Source organism: Marmota marmota, unplaced genomic scaffold, assembly GCF_001458135.2.
Source record: "Marmota marmota marmota unplaced genomic scaffold, marMar, whole genome shotgun sequence".
Lineage (NCBI taxonomy): Eukaryota > Metazoa > Chordata > Mammalia > Rodentia > Sciuridae > Marmota > Marmota marmota.
The window spans coordinates 791,944-806,671 of record NW_025999872.1 but is presented as its reverse complement, the minus strand read 5'-3'; the positions used below and the strand labels follow the sequence as shown (position 1 = coordinate 806,671).

The 14,728-nt window shown below is 42.4% G+C and overlaps 1 protein-coding gene and 2 long non-coding RNA genes across 3 annotated transcripts in view; 2 read left to right on the top strand and 1 right to left on the bottom strand.

Annotated features, from left to right (window-relative positions):
* Lasp1 (LIM and SH3 protein 1) overlaps positions 1–3,549 on the top strand; it is a 31,722-nt gene extending 28,173 nt beyond the window's left edge. The window contains exon 6 of the mRNA XM_015506631.2: positions 464–3,549. Within this exon, the coding sequence (XP_015362117.2) occupies positions 464–637 (174 nt within the window). The 3' untranslated portion in view covers positions 638–3,549. The remainder of the gene's footprint in view (positions 1–463) is intronic.
* Positions 3,550–5,165: 1,616 nt separating this feature from the next.
* LOC125611220 lies at positions 5,166–6,989 on the top strand. Its single transcript, XR_007341355.1, has 2 exons — positions 5,166–6,077; positions 6,657–6,989. It is a non-coding gene; the product is annotated as an uncharacterized LOC125611220 (long non-coding RNA).
* Positions 6,660–9,370, bottom strand: LOC125611221. Its single transcript, XR_007341356.1, has 2 exons — positions 8,981–9,370; positions 6,660–7,334 (listed from the first exon to the last, which is right to left on the bottom strand). It is a non-coding gene; the product is annotated as an uncharacterized LOC125611221 (long non-coding RNA).
* Between the last annotated feature and the right edge of the window lie 5,358 nt (positions 9,371–14,728).

Sequence of the window (14,728 nt, the reverse complement as noted above, 5' to 3'; positions counted from 1 at the left end):
TTCGATCCTCAGCACCACATTAAAAAAATTTTTTTTTAATATTTATTTTTTAGTTGTAGTTGGACACAATACCTTATTTTACTTATTTATTTTTTTATGTGGTGCTGAGGATCGAACCCAGGGCCTCGCACGTGGGAGATGAACGCTCTACCAATGAGCCACAACCCCAGCCCCTAAAAAAATTTAAAAAAAAAGCGGGGTGGGGGGGACTTTCAGAATGTGAGACACAAGAAAAATGATGGCAGATCACAGCCCAGGTCCTCCATCTCTTGGGTCACTGCTTTCTTGGGTGTGCTCAGGAGTCCTGGAGAATCACTTGGAGGTACAGCTGTCAGGAGCAAGCTCAGGGTGGAGCGCTCCCCGGGCATTTGCGAGCCCTGGGTTCTAGTCCCAGCAAAAAAGAAAGAAACCAGGGCGAGAGCCCGCTGGCCGGGCCGGGCTGACTGTGCACCCTTACCCCCAGAAGCGGTACCGTGCGGTGTACGACTACAGCGCTGCCGACGAGGATGAGGTCTCCTTCCAGGATGGGGACACCATCGTCAACGTGCAGCAGATCGATGACGGCTGGATGTATGGGACCGTGGAGCGCACCGGCGACACGGGGATGCTGCCGGCCAACTACGTGGAGGCCATCTGAGCCCCGCGGTGCCCTCCCCACCCAGTCTTCAGTGCATTCCATGACATCGCATCCGTCCCGGGGCGTGACCCATCCACCCTTCAGTGTCTCTGTTTCTTAAGATCTGCAACGGCTTGTTTATTCCCATCCCTCCTCCAGCTTTTTTTTTTTTTTTGCCAACTGAAGCCTTGTTCTGCCACTTTCGCGGGCTCCTTCCTCTGGCAGGTTTCCCCTTGACTGACTTCCTGGTTTCTCTCTGGATGGAACAGGCATGGCCACTCTGGGGGAGGGCAAGGCCCACGGGCTGGGCGGGCTGGAACCAGAGACCTCTGTGGCCCGCAGCTTAGCCTCCCCTCTCTCTGACCCCTCGGACACCCCCTGCCCAGCTCCTCACACACCCAGACATTCCAGTGCCAGGTGAGCCCCACATGCCCAGGACCCCCAGGTAGGACTCTATACATCCCTGGGGTGGGGGTGGGGCTCCGCTGTGCGTGGGACCAGGACAGGGGCTTTACCCCTCTCTCAATGTGGGGGCTGCTAACTCACCAAGGGACCTCCCTCCCTCCCCTCTGCCTCCCCATGTACTCCCTGCACTGTGACCCCCACACCTGGGGGGCAGGCAGACCAAGAGCCCCCAGGAAGCACAGCTTGGGTGAAGTTCTTGCCTTTCTTAGCTTTAGGGGCAGCCGCAGGAAGGAGGGGAGCAGGGCATTCCCTTTTACCCCACTTCCACCCCCATTCTCCAGGGACTCCTTTGCCTCCCAGGCTGGAAGCTGTGCTGAGGGCGTGGAGACCTCCCCTGGGCTCTGGGTTAGCCATGCTCTTCCCTCCTCATGGGTAGAGGTCTGGGGCCCCAATAGCCTCCCCTGCCCTGCTCTGTGCCAAGTGGGCCTGGAGCTGTGCAAAGCCAGCTCTGTCCCCACAGCTTGGCTTGCTGGGACCCAAGCGAGCATGTGTGCAGGTAACTGTAACAGGAAAATGTAAGGGTGACAGGAGGAACCAGGTGTATGTCTGCTGGTGTCTGGGCTTGTGTGCAAGGTATATGTGTGTGTTTGCGTGTGTGTGTGTGTGTGTGTGTGTGTGTGAGAGAGAGGGGGTGGGGGAGGGGGCAGAGCCGTCTGCCCTGGTATTTTCCTTAAACCGGCAGTGAGAGGGAGGACCCTGGTGGAGAGAAGCTCTTTGGGTTCTCTCTGGGGTGGAAGCCCTCCTTCCTCCTATCTGGATGAGGAGACTCCATGCCCCCTTTTCAGGGTGCAGAGCAACCGTGTGGGTGGTTGTGGGGTTGGGGGCTGCTGCTGGGCCTGTTGTCTGCTGGATTGAGGAAGGGGAAGACTTGGTGTGGGCCTCTTCTCTCCCTGTGCCTGGGGCTGCTGAGTAGGGCACCAGAAGGTTCTTGGTCACTCACTGTGGTGCCTCAGTCTCCCCTCAAGCCTCCCTCTTGTGTCTACTGGAAGCAACAGAGGGTCCTAGGGCTCCAAAACTGGAAGCACAGGCTCTGGGAGGAGGAAGGGCAAGACGGTGCTACATCAAAGTTCCTTCTCTGGGTGAGGGCTGGGATACCCCTCCCCTGGCTTTATTCATCTCTGGGTTTTCTTGTTACCTCTCTGTGTCTCTCCCCCTCCCCCCATCGTGACTCTTAGTCTGATCAGGCCCTGCAGCTGACTTCCCTCCCCCCCCCCCCCAGGGCTGGGATGGAACCCAGGGCTTCTTAAATGCTTGGCAAGTGCTTTACCACTGAGCCACACCCCCAGCCCCTCAGGTGGCATCTTGCCCCATTGCACACTTGAGCCTTGCAGGTGAGGGCGAGGACCCCAGGAGGGTAGCCTATTAAGCAATCCGGTCTGCATGAGTGTCCTGTCAGTGGCTCACATTTGATTTGGGAACATGTAGTCCAGATCAGAGGTTGACAAGCAGCTGGAAGGAGCCCCTGCCTGATTCGTTCCTTTTCCTTTCTGTCTCATTTAGGTAAGGGCAGGTGGAGTGTCCTCTTGGGCGACTTGGGGACAAGCTGGACAGAGGAAGAATATTGGGTAGCAGCCTTGGGGGTGGTGCTGATCCACTCTGTTTTCTCTTGATTTCAAAGCACAATGTGGATCTGGGGACCAGAGGTCAGGGACACATCCTGTTGCAGGGACTGTGGTTGGGAGGGGGTGCCACCTCAAGAGGAGCCAGCAGCCTATTTCACTTAGCTGGACTTCCAAAACAAGGCAAGCCAGCTCCTATTCTTCCCATCTGAAGTCCTAAAAATAGGGGATGCTTTCTCACACACCCCCAGAGAGAGGAGGCACTCTCACACTGGTGCTGAGGGGACCCAGAGTAGCTAGAGCCTATGTTCCTTCCCAGAACCTTCCACCCTTAGAAGAGCACAGAACCCCAAGGGCTGCGCTGAGCCCCTGATCTTTGACCTTCACAGAGGTCTTGTAGCCAGTCTAACCCAGGAAAGATAATACCTGGGAACATCAGTTTTGTGGACCAATCCTACCGTGCCCAAAAGCCCACCATGGGAAGTGTGGATTCTTCCAACAGTGCTTCCTGCCTCCCCCGCCCCATCCCTCCAGGGAAAACTCCTTTATTGCTTCATTTCTGCCTTTTCCCCTTCACACATGCACTTTTGGGCCTTTTTTTAATAGCTGGAAAAAAAACACCACCCCACAAACCCGTATTTAAAAAGAAACAAGTGACCCTGTGAAATTCGCCTGTCCAAGCATTTCATCTGTTTGTATGTGTGTGTGTATGCGTGCGTGTGTGTGAAACCAGTCACTCATCTTTTTATATGGGGTTGTTGTCTTTTGGGTCTATTTGGTCCCCTCCCTCATGGGCTTGTGCTTGGGATCAAATCTTTCTGGCCTGTTGTGATTCTGAACATTTGACTTGAACCACAAAAGTGAAACTTTCTCCTGGTGACTCAAATAAAAGTATAATTTTTACCTGCGGATTTGGTTTCGTCTTTGGCTCTGAGGTGCTGGTGTGTGTGTCCTATGAGCTTGGGGCCATTGGCCCCTGTGCCCACTGGGATTCCTGCTGGCCTGTAGGGAGAGAAGGACTATCTGGAAGCCAAGGGGCAGTTTGCTACCCACCCAGGCTCTGGCATCTGCTTCCTGCTGTGGAGAATTTCCTTCTTCCCAGCCTACTCCTGGCTTTTCCACTCATCCCTCTCTACCTGACTTGGTGACACTGCCTGAGCTCTTGGTTTCCTCCTCATACTGTCCAGCTTCCTTAGTGATGACTGTCTCCCCACCAGCCAGTGCCCCTCCTGGCAGATAATGGGTCAAATTCATCTTTCAATCCCTGGTACCAGTCCAGGGTCCCGCATGGAGCTGCTCAACAAATACTGAACTAACAAATGAGCCCTGGAGCAGTTCTAGTTCTAGGAGGTGGTAAGACCTCAGCATATGTTTGAAGAGTAAAATGACAGAGGTTGTCCCATGGTGGTACAAGACTTGGGATAAAACTAAGGTGGCCTGGCATCTCAAGGCCCTCTTCTCAGAGCCATAGGAAGGTGATTTTTAGCATGTTCTCCTTTGATCTTCCTTAGAGCCTGTAAAGGAAGTAACTACTTTGATGGGATGCTGGGTCTCACACAGCCTCTGGTGGTGAACCCTGTGCCCCTGTCCCATGAGCTACAATTAAAGGCAATACTGATACTCATCCCTAAATGAGGTAGCTGCCTAATACATTCCCAGTAGGAGGAAATGAGTTGGGAAATCTGGTTTGTTGGCTGGATCCCTCTGCAGAGCTGCAGTGCCCCCTCCCCTGGTTCTTCCCCCGGAGGTTTTACCTTCAGAGTGAATGAAGGAGGCTGTAGGCTTTGGAGGGCACCAGTGCTGTTTTCATCCTCCCAGAGGCTCTGTGCTCTGCCTCCTGGGGATGGGCCAAACTCCTCCAAGGAGGAGTTTCTAGATCCATCCCCAGATGGGAATAGACCCCCTTTTGGAAGCAGCCTAAGTTCCTGAGGGGGGTTACCAATGTCTTAACCCCCAAATTTTTTGAAAAATTGGAGAGTAGGCCTCAGAGATATCCCAGGGACACTTTAATAGGAAATCAAGTTATAAAAAGGCATAAAGCAACAAAAGTCATAACTGGCTGAGACAGGAAGATCGTGAGTTTAAAGCCAGCTTCAGCAAAAGCAAGGTGCTGAGCAACTCAGTGAGACCCTGTTTCTAAATAAAATACAAAGTAGGGCTGGGGATGTGGTTCAGTGGTCGAATACCCCTGAGATCAATCTCCAGTACCAAAATAAACAATAACAACAACAATAATAATACATTAATCCTTTTTCCTTCAGAAGAAATGACTTGAATTTGCTTTTCTAGACACTTATTACGTAGGGATGAGCCTGAGAATTTTTCAGTGTCCTCTCTCTGGATAACACCATGTTGAGCTTTGAAGAGAAAACAAAGCGGTGACAATGGCACAGGAGTGAAGGGATAGATGGAGAGACCCATGTTCATCCTGTAAATGGAGCCATGTGAATAAAATGCACCACAAATGGGGACGAGCAGTCAGGGTCGAAGGACTGCCCAGACCAGTAGCAACCAGTCTGGGGAGGAGAGTGTGGACTCTGTAGTCTGTGAGCCTGGTGTGAGTCTCAGCCCTGCTGCTACTATTCAACATCAGGGAAGCTCCCAGCTGTGCATAAAAGACTTGAAGCAGGTTGAAATTAAACCTTGCAGTGCAGTATCTGCCACAGTGTAGGACTCAGAAGCTAGCTCCATCCCTAGGGATGCCATCTGAGACTCACATGAGACCATTGTCCACGTCCCATCCACATTGTGGTGACCTTCTGAACTTGTCAGTGGGCCACCCATTGCTAGCCATTATTTTTCTGAGATAATTTGCCAGAGATGTGAGAGAAAAAAGGAAGCAGGAGAATCCATTCTCAGGTGATCTGGATAAAGTTCCTATCCCCTCCCGGCTCCCCAGCAGGTAAACTCCATAGAGATACCATGTATTTAAATGCAATTAACATTTCTGTACAAAGTGGGTCTGGGTTCCTGGGAAGAAAGTGAGCCTCTTAAGTTCTGCCTGGTCTAATTCTAGCAGTTCCCTGGTCACCCACCCCCGGGCTTTGTGATTGGTTGACTGTGGTGTGTGTGTGTGTGGGGGGGTGTAAACTGCTGATGGAGCCACAGCATCCCTTAGTCTCAGGTTCCCAGGAGGGGGAAGGGACAGGAACAAGGGAAGAGGAGCCATTTCTCTGCACGGATCGCAACCTTGGCGCTCACAGCTCACATTTCACAAAACCTAGAGGCCTTTTTGGCCTAGGACTGCACAATGCTGGATATTTTCATCCTGATGTTCTTTGCCATCATAGGCTTGGTCATTCTGTCCTACATTATCTATCTGCTCTAGTGGCCGGATTTGCTGCCGGGAGCCTGCGAGAGAACAGCTCAGAGGGGAAGAATGGAGCTGAAGGGCCGAGCATCCTGCTTGCTGACGCACCGGTGGATTTTTGCTTCTGGTCATTATTTTGGGTATTGATTCAAAAATGAAATGAAAAGAGAGCTTGTTTTCCTATTTATTTCTCAGATGCACGGATGCAGCATTTCTTGGACTGCTCTGAAAAGAATAAGAAACACAAGCTTCTTTCTTTAGAGCCTAATTTAAAATGTGTTTTTTGAAATTAAAAATAAACCCAGAATGCACAGGATTTTAAAATAGGATGCACTGGAGTGACGTGAATGGCAGGGAGGAACTATCCTTTCCTAATTTCCTCTTCAAGTTAGGTGCGCAGCCAAGTTGTACGTTTTCTCCAGGCAATTAAAGGTAAAACGATTCTATGTGCCAGCAGAGTAGTTTACAACCACACTGGCATAATTGTATTAATTAATTCATTGATGACTCGTTCTTATTTGATGATAAGGTAACAAATGGATTTACTTGGGGTGGGGTTTGTGGGGGGGGGAGATGTCCATTTTTCCCAGCTGTGGAATCTGGCAGGGAGGAGGGAGGAACTCCAAATCCTTTTCCTGGTCTGACCAGTGGTTGAGACCTTTGCTGCTGTTCCCATCTGAGCCTTTTTGTTTCTGGTTTCCCACAGCTCCTGTCTCCAGTCCAACAAGAGGCCTCTTATCAACAACAGCAGCCCTGCTGCCCAGCAGACTTCTTCCAGAGCCTTCCGGACATGGTTAACCCCTGGCAAACAAGGGGCTTTGTGAGGCAAAGGCAGAGGCAGAGGCACTCACTGGGACATCAGGAATTCATGGGCATGGCTGGCAGATGCTGTATGCGTTTGAGCTGTAGAGAGAGCGTGGTGAGAATACAGAAAGTTGAAATGTAGACTCATTAAAGTGGAAAACTGCTCAAAAATCCATCTGGGTAGCCTTTCCTTAGGTCTAAATGCTACTGCACAGGAAGCTGAAATACCTTCTTTCCTTTCACCATAAACAGGCGTTCCCTTTTAAGTTCAAGAGCAAGTTCAAGTTGCCTGTCTTATCAGTGTTTTTACAGATTTCACAATCTGGGGTTGTGTGGTTTCCCTTGTCTCACTCTCTGGCCAGAAGAAATTTGTCATTTGAGTTTTTAAGATTTATTATTTCTTCCCTATCTCATGCCATCTGAGCCCCTAGCTTTTTAATTAAAAATTGAAATGGATAGAAAGTTTTTATTCTTTATTCCTGTTTATAAATTATTGAAACAAAATGGCTGTACTTATCTTATTTAGGAAAAGTCTCTTACCCCAAAGTGAGTGGTTTTGTTTTTGATTGTTGAATGTTTCCTTTTTGGGGAAAAAAAAAAAAAAAGAAACTGTCAACATATTTCCCTGTTCAATTAGGATTGAATAAGCTCATTTACTCATTTTGGCATTAAGATAGAATTGGTTCCCCGATCTGTAGTGTCTATTCTTTGAAAAGTCCAACATAATTGTTCTACATTTGATTTTCCTTTCTATCTTAAAAATAAAGGAGAAATATTAATAGTTTTTGTAATAATATTGTGTTCAATTGCTATGTTTTTAAGAGAAATAAAATTGAAACACTGTATGTTACAATTAAAATGGAAAACTTGCATTTTAAATCCTGGACAAAGTTGCGTGTGACTCCAGTAATCTCAGCTGTTCTGGAGGCTGAGGCAAGAGAATTGCTTGAGCCCAAGAGTTCAGGGCCAGCCTGAGCAACAAAGTAAGACTCCCACCTCTTAAAAAATAATAATGCCAAGTATGGTGACACACACCTATAATCTCAGGGCCTTGGGACGCTAAGGCATGAGGATTGTAAATTCAAGGCCAGTCTCAGCAATTTAGCAAGACTCCGTCTCAAAATAAAAAGGGGCTGGGGAAGTAGTATATGGTAGAGTATCTCTGGGTTCAATCCTCAGTACTAGAATTTTTTAAAAATAAATAATAAATAATCAGAGTAAAACAAAATAAAGTTCTGAACAAGAAGAAAACACTGTTATCTTGTCAACATATTATCTGACCTTCAATATTTCATTTAAACTCTAGGGCTTTAGTTTATTCTGTCAGATGAAAGAGTTAGACTAGAAAATTGATAATATGCCTTCCCATTTTAAAATTGTAGAATTCTTCTAAGAGGTATTGTCATTGGAAACTACCTTAGTGAGAACAGAATTTTCATAGAAAAACAGTAATTTATCAGCAATCCCTTTCTACTCACTCTCTCTAATATGACATTTTTTTTAGTACTGGGTATTGAACCCAGGGGTGCTTTACCATTGAGCTACATCCCAAAGGTCTTTTTTATTTTGAGACAGGGTCTTGCTAAGTTGCTTAAAGTCTTGCTAAATTGCCCAGGCTGACCTTGAACTTGCAATCCTCCTGCAAGTTCAATCCCAAATTGCTGGGATTACAGACATATGCCATTGCATCTTGCCCAATATGACATTTTATAATGGCAATTCAATTGGAAAAGTAATTTTTTTTGCACCAACAGGCACATTTTGAAGAGGAAATGGCAGTATTTATTTACTCCAATTATATATATATTTAATAATTTGCCTAAGCTGTTTTTAAAAAATATTAAAAAGTATAATTCTATATGGCAGTATGTAACAAAAAGATGAGCAATTGATAGATACGCTAATACAAGAAGTGTGGTTCTAGGGGCTGGGATTGTGGCTGAGCTGTAGAGCGCTCTGCCTAGCACGGGCCAGACCCGGGTTCAATCCTCAGTACCACATAAAAATAAAGGCATTGTGTTGTGTCCATCTACACCTAAAAAAAATAAATAAATATTTTTTAAAAAAGAAGCATGGTTCTCTCTGAATATTGATAAACTCAGGGATGACTGTCAGTGGGGTCCTGGACATTTCCCACTAGAATATTCCTCTGACTCCTTGGCATAAACATGTATTTCAAATTGTAATTTTCTACTTCAAGCCCAGATAGCAACTATACATCCTTACCTAGGAAATGCCAGTATTTTGGAGGAATCCAAAGTACACAGTTAATTATGATGGTTAAGTCTTCATAGTATAGTCTCTAACCAAGCTTACTCTGAAGTCTTTTATAAGATCAAGGTTCTTCAGTCTGTATCCATATAAAATTCAAACAAATAAATTCAGTAGGGGATAAAAAGCCAGTTTTAGTCATACACCAGTTATATTATAAATCTGGTATTAGATGCTTATTTAAGGACAGAAAACTTACCCATCTTTTCTATTACTTGTGAAATAGCATAGTTTTAAGAAATAAATACAAGTTGAGCTGGGTGTGGTGACACACGCCTGTAATCCCAGTGGCTTGGGAGGCTGAGACAGGAGGATTTTGAGTTCAAAGCCAGTCTCAGCAATGGCGAGGCCCTAAGCAACTCAGTGAGACCCTCCCTGTCTCTAAATAAAACACAAAAAAGGGCTTGGGGTGCTAGAGTAGTGGCTCAGTGGTAGAGTGTTCACCTAGCACATGTGAGGCCCTGAGTTCAATCCTCAGCACCACATAAAAAATAAATAAATAAAATAAAGGTATTGTGTCAAACTACAACTAAAAAATAAATATTAAAAAAGGGGGGGTTGTGGATGTGGCTCAGTGGTTAAGCATCCCTGCATTCACTCCCTAGTACAGAAAGAAAGAAATATTGGAAAAAGTTTTATGACTTTATCCCCAGTACTGCAAAAAAAAAAAAAAAGAAAAAAAGAAATTTTATAACTTTGTGCCTATATATTCTTGCTATAACATGCCAGCTTATAACATAGATGTAGTTTTATTGTGTTGTTTTGATAAATTCCTTTAAAAAATGTTTTTTATGATGGGGGATCTCACTATGTTACCGTCTGGTCTGGAATTTCTGGCCTGAAGGTATCCTCCTGCTTCAGCCTCCCTATTCGCTGGGTATATATATATATTTTTTTACCTTTAAACTGTTTTCATCCTGGCATCCTAAATATTAAAACATTGAAAAAACACTTTCTGTTATATAAAGTTTTGTATAAATTTTACAAACCTATATTATAGGGCAATCATGTCCAATAAAATGAGGATTACATTTGGCTCATGTCAAATATAGTAAAAACATCTCTGAATAATGTAAATTACTAAGGAAAAAGTTAGTGTCACATAAGGCTAAGAAACGTGTTAGTCAGCTTCTCGTTGCTGTGACAAAATTATTGAGAAAATCCTAAAAGAGGAAAGATCGTTTTGGCTCACAGTTTCAGAATCTCCAGTCCACGGTCAGCTGGCTCCATTGTTTCTGGGAGAATAGTGAGGAAGTACATCAAGGTAAAAGGGTATGTAGAAGCAAACCTACTCACCTCATGGTGGCCAGGAAGCAGAGAAGGGAAAGGGCTGGGGGCAAGATACATCCCCAAGGACTCATTCACTTCAACAAGCCCCCATCTCTGAATATTACTGCACTGGGGACCAAGACTTCAACATGAGTCTTTGGGGGGTCATTCCAAATTCAAAGCATAACAAATCATTACACTAATACCTGCTTTTTGTATGAAAATAAGAAGCTTGTATGGAAAAGTGACATATTTCAAGAGAAAGGATTACCAAGAGAAAGTAATTTCTCTTAGTAAAGGATTTTTTTTAAAGTTAACGGAAAGATGTTGAGCATGGTGGCGCACGCCTGTAATCCCAGCGGCTCAGGAGGCTGAGGCAGGAGGATCTTGAGTTCAAAGCCAGCAAAAGCAAGGCACTAAGCAACTCAGTGAGACCTTGTCTCTAAATAAAATACAAAATAGGGCTGGGGATGTGGCTCAGTGGTCGACTGCCCTTGAGTTCAATCCCTGGTACCAGAAAAAAAAAAAAAAAAAAAGTTAAAGGAAAGATAAATGTTACAAGGTTAGAACCACCTACAACTCATTTTTTTGAGTGTATGAAATCAAACCCAAACTTTCTGAGCTTAAAATTGGCATAATTTATTAAGTTTCAGAAAATTGTCTTGCTTTTTAAAAATTTAGCATTATTCAGACTTCAAAAACCCTTAAAATATCATTTTAATTTTAAATTACTAAAAAGTAGTAGGATTTTCCCTTAGTAAAGTACTTAAGCATAGCTGATGTAGAAAATTATCTGTTGTAGATTATGTTTTGGTTTTATCATACTCCAAATATTTTGGGGCTGGGGTTGTATCTCACTAGTGGGGTGCTTGCGTAGCATGTACAAGGCACTGGGTTTGAGTAATGCATATAAATAAATAAAAGGTTCATTAACTACTAAAATTTTTTTAAAAAAATATACACTGGATTAAAGATGATATAGTAAATTTAAAAACACTCTAAATATTTGCTAAGCCTAGAAGAGCCTCTTCTAAAGTCATTTTTATTTTCATCTACTTTAAACAAAAAAATAAGACCAAAGTCACATATAAAGAGAAAACAGAAAAAGCCATTGACACATCTTCCAGTGTAAAATCAAAATGCTAAGGCAGGAGCTAGAGTTGTAGTTCAGTGTAGAGCACTTGCCTACCGTGTGCGAGACACTGGGTTTGATTCTCAACACTGCATATAAAAAAATAAAATAAAGTACATTGACAACTAAAAAAATATATTTAAAAAGTACTAAAGCAAATAAATGGAGAAATATCTAAGAACTAATTTGTTCTTAGAAAACACTATAAGATCTTATAATGTTTATAGGGGAATTGCAGGTAATCCACAATACTTAGTTACATACTTTGTTTTTTGGAACTATTGTTAAATTATGGTAACTGTAGCATTTTTAGTTTAGCAGCAACTGGAATACTAATTGTTTGGGGATTTGATCACCAAACAGCAGAACAGTGTAGAATATAGTTTTATTTAAGAGATTACTGCTCAATTTATGAGTAGTTGCTAGCAAATAAAATTACTTAATTTTTATATGCTATACTCTTAAGCATAAGTATGCACATCAATATATAGTTTCTTTAACATTGCTGTATATTGTTGGGCTGGGGTTGTGGCTCAGCGGTAGAGTGCTCACCTAGCACATGCTAGGCCCTGTGTTTGATCCTCAACACCACATATAATAAATAAAATAAAGGTATTGTGTCCAACTACAACTAAAAAATAAATATTTTTTTAAAACATTGCTGTATATTAAGACAATTCATTAGGGTTATGGAGTATAACTCAGTAGTAGAGTGTGTGTATGCCTAGCAGGTGTAAGGCCCTGGGTGTTCAATCCTCAGTGTCTCCCCAATACTGTCCAAAAAAAAAAGACAATTCGCTTTTTTATCATAGTAGAGCTCTGATTAATAGCTTAAATGAAAGTAAGCTTCCCCACAAGAAACCCAGTGACTTGCATAATGACAAACTGAACAAGTTGGAAATGTTTCTAATTTTAACTTAATTTTATTAATACAAATAAATAACAAATTAAATAAAATTTAGCAAGTATTAAATCTTTAGATGTCAGACATTTTGCCACACATACAATGTTTTTGAAATAACAATGCATATTTTCTATTTTATGTACTTTTAAGAAAGCAGTGATCTTTGAATGTCTATCAGTGTTAATTTTTTTTTTTTATTAAATATCCTTTCAGAGCCTAAACAGTTGGCTTTCGTTGTTGTTCTGAAAAGTCCTGTTTCTTGACAAATTTTCTGGAATTATATTTGTTTTCTTGATGAGAAAAAAAAAAGTATTCTTAGTCCTTTGGCACTTTTTTCTCTTACCCTGTGTCCAATACAGCTATCTTTCAGGTCATCTTTCCTATATAGTGAGGCCACAATAAACCAAGGAGTGTGCATGCATGTCCGTATTTCTTACAGGTTTCCCAGCTACCTGGTAGTGGAATTGCTACAGAAGTCATATAGCTAGTAAGGTGTCAAGTAACCATAGGCTTTTGTAGCATTTTTACCCCCAATATTTATCGACATAAAAATCTGTCATCATACAATTGAGTACTATTCATATAAAGAGGTTGACCCTTTAGTAAAAATCACACAAAGAGGTTAATGTTTGTTTTTTATTGATATAAGATGGTTCTTCCAGTTGCACATTTTGCTCGGCACCTCATACTTGCTCTAATCTCTGAAAGTGAACAATTATCCTGGCAATAAAATCTTTGTTATTAACCAAAGAACTGTAAGCATGTTGAATCAACATAGGATGAGAAATGTGAGACAGGTGCCTATTGTTTGTGCTTGGAGAACAGTCTGATAAGCAATACTGGGCTTCTTGAACACTTGAACCTCTTCCCAAGTGTGGTCACTTAATGCCCACATTGCGAATAGGATGAAGTTGAGGGGCAGAAGGAATCATCCAAACGTGTTAAAGATAGATGTCCTATAGTTTCACACGGCATAAAGTGTTTATCATAAGATATAAACTTCCGATTGGTTTCCAAGAAAAGTAACACCATTAGTTTGTTATTAGTACTGTTATGGTGGTAATGATTTGTGTCTGAGAAACAATAATAAAGATAAATATAATGCTGTCTTTTTGAGCTTGCCTTCTAGGAAAAATCATCCTATGAATCAAAGTCAAAGGAAACTGAGGAAATCACTATAAGAAGAAAAAAAAAAAGTGCTGCGGACTGGGTCTTCTAATTTAAGCCAATCTTCTGATTTAGAAAAAGACATGGGTTAAATGATCTGACCAGTTAATAGTTGACATAGTTGTGTATTACAATGGTTATAGAGTTTTCTGACAGTCTCTTAATGTGTTAGAATTTTTTTTTTCAAATACTCCATTTTGGGGGTCAATGTGACTTCTACACTATCACAATATCAGCACTAATGAGAATAATACATGCTTTTGCAAGTTAACCTCCCACTTTAAAATCTGATATTACCTGTAATTCCTGATGACATATGTATTCAACAAAAAACTGGACCAGTGAATTGTAGAAACTGAAAATTTGGTCATAAATGTTGCATCTATTAATATTTATTTATTTGATACTGAGGCACTTTACCATACTGAGTCACATCCCCAGTCCTTTTAATTTATTTTGAGACAGGGTCTCACTAAGGCTATTCTAAGAGGAGAGAGAAGAGAGTTGCTAAGGCTATTCTTCAGCCCGAGATTCTCCTTCCTCAGCCTCCCAAATCTCTGGGATTACAAACATGGAACACCATGCCTGACTGTCTCTATTAATAATTAAATGAAGAATTTGTTAGCTACATTTTAGTGGTAATAAAATGATACCATTTGTCTGCAGCATCCAAAGAATACATCAAATTTCTTATGTTCCAAAATATTTTTTAGGGGGGAGGAGAGAATAATCTCACAATTATTCAGAGTAATAAAATAATGTGAATTTAAATGAATTTGCAGCAGCAAGTCATGGTGGTTCAGGAGTGTAATGAGATTCCAAATATAGTTCAAAGGTATTTTAAATTAAACCTTGCTTCTTTTGTAAACTTAAATAATTTAAGGAATTCAAGGACACTTCATAATGCAAAACTTCATTCTCTAAAAAAAAAAAAATGAAATTTAGTAACTACTTAGTGAAATCTTAAAAATATCCCCTATATTAACTTTTACTTTTTCTTTATTTTCCTCCCCAATAATCCTAGCTTGGAATCATCAGTGTTTTGATAAACAAATCTATTAGGTTTTTCAAAGTAGGTATGGAAACATGTGGTGGGGAAGAAAAATGTAACTAAGATGTTACTTTGTACTCTGGTACTTGTCACTACCACTGAGCTACATTCTCAGCCCTTTTTATTTTTTATTTTGAGACAGGGTCTCCCTAAATTGGCCTCCAACTTGCAATCTCCCTG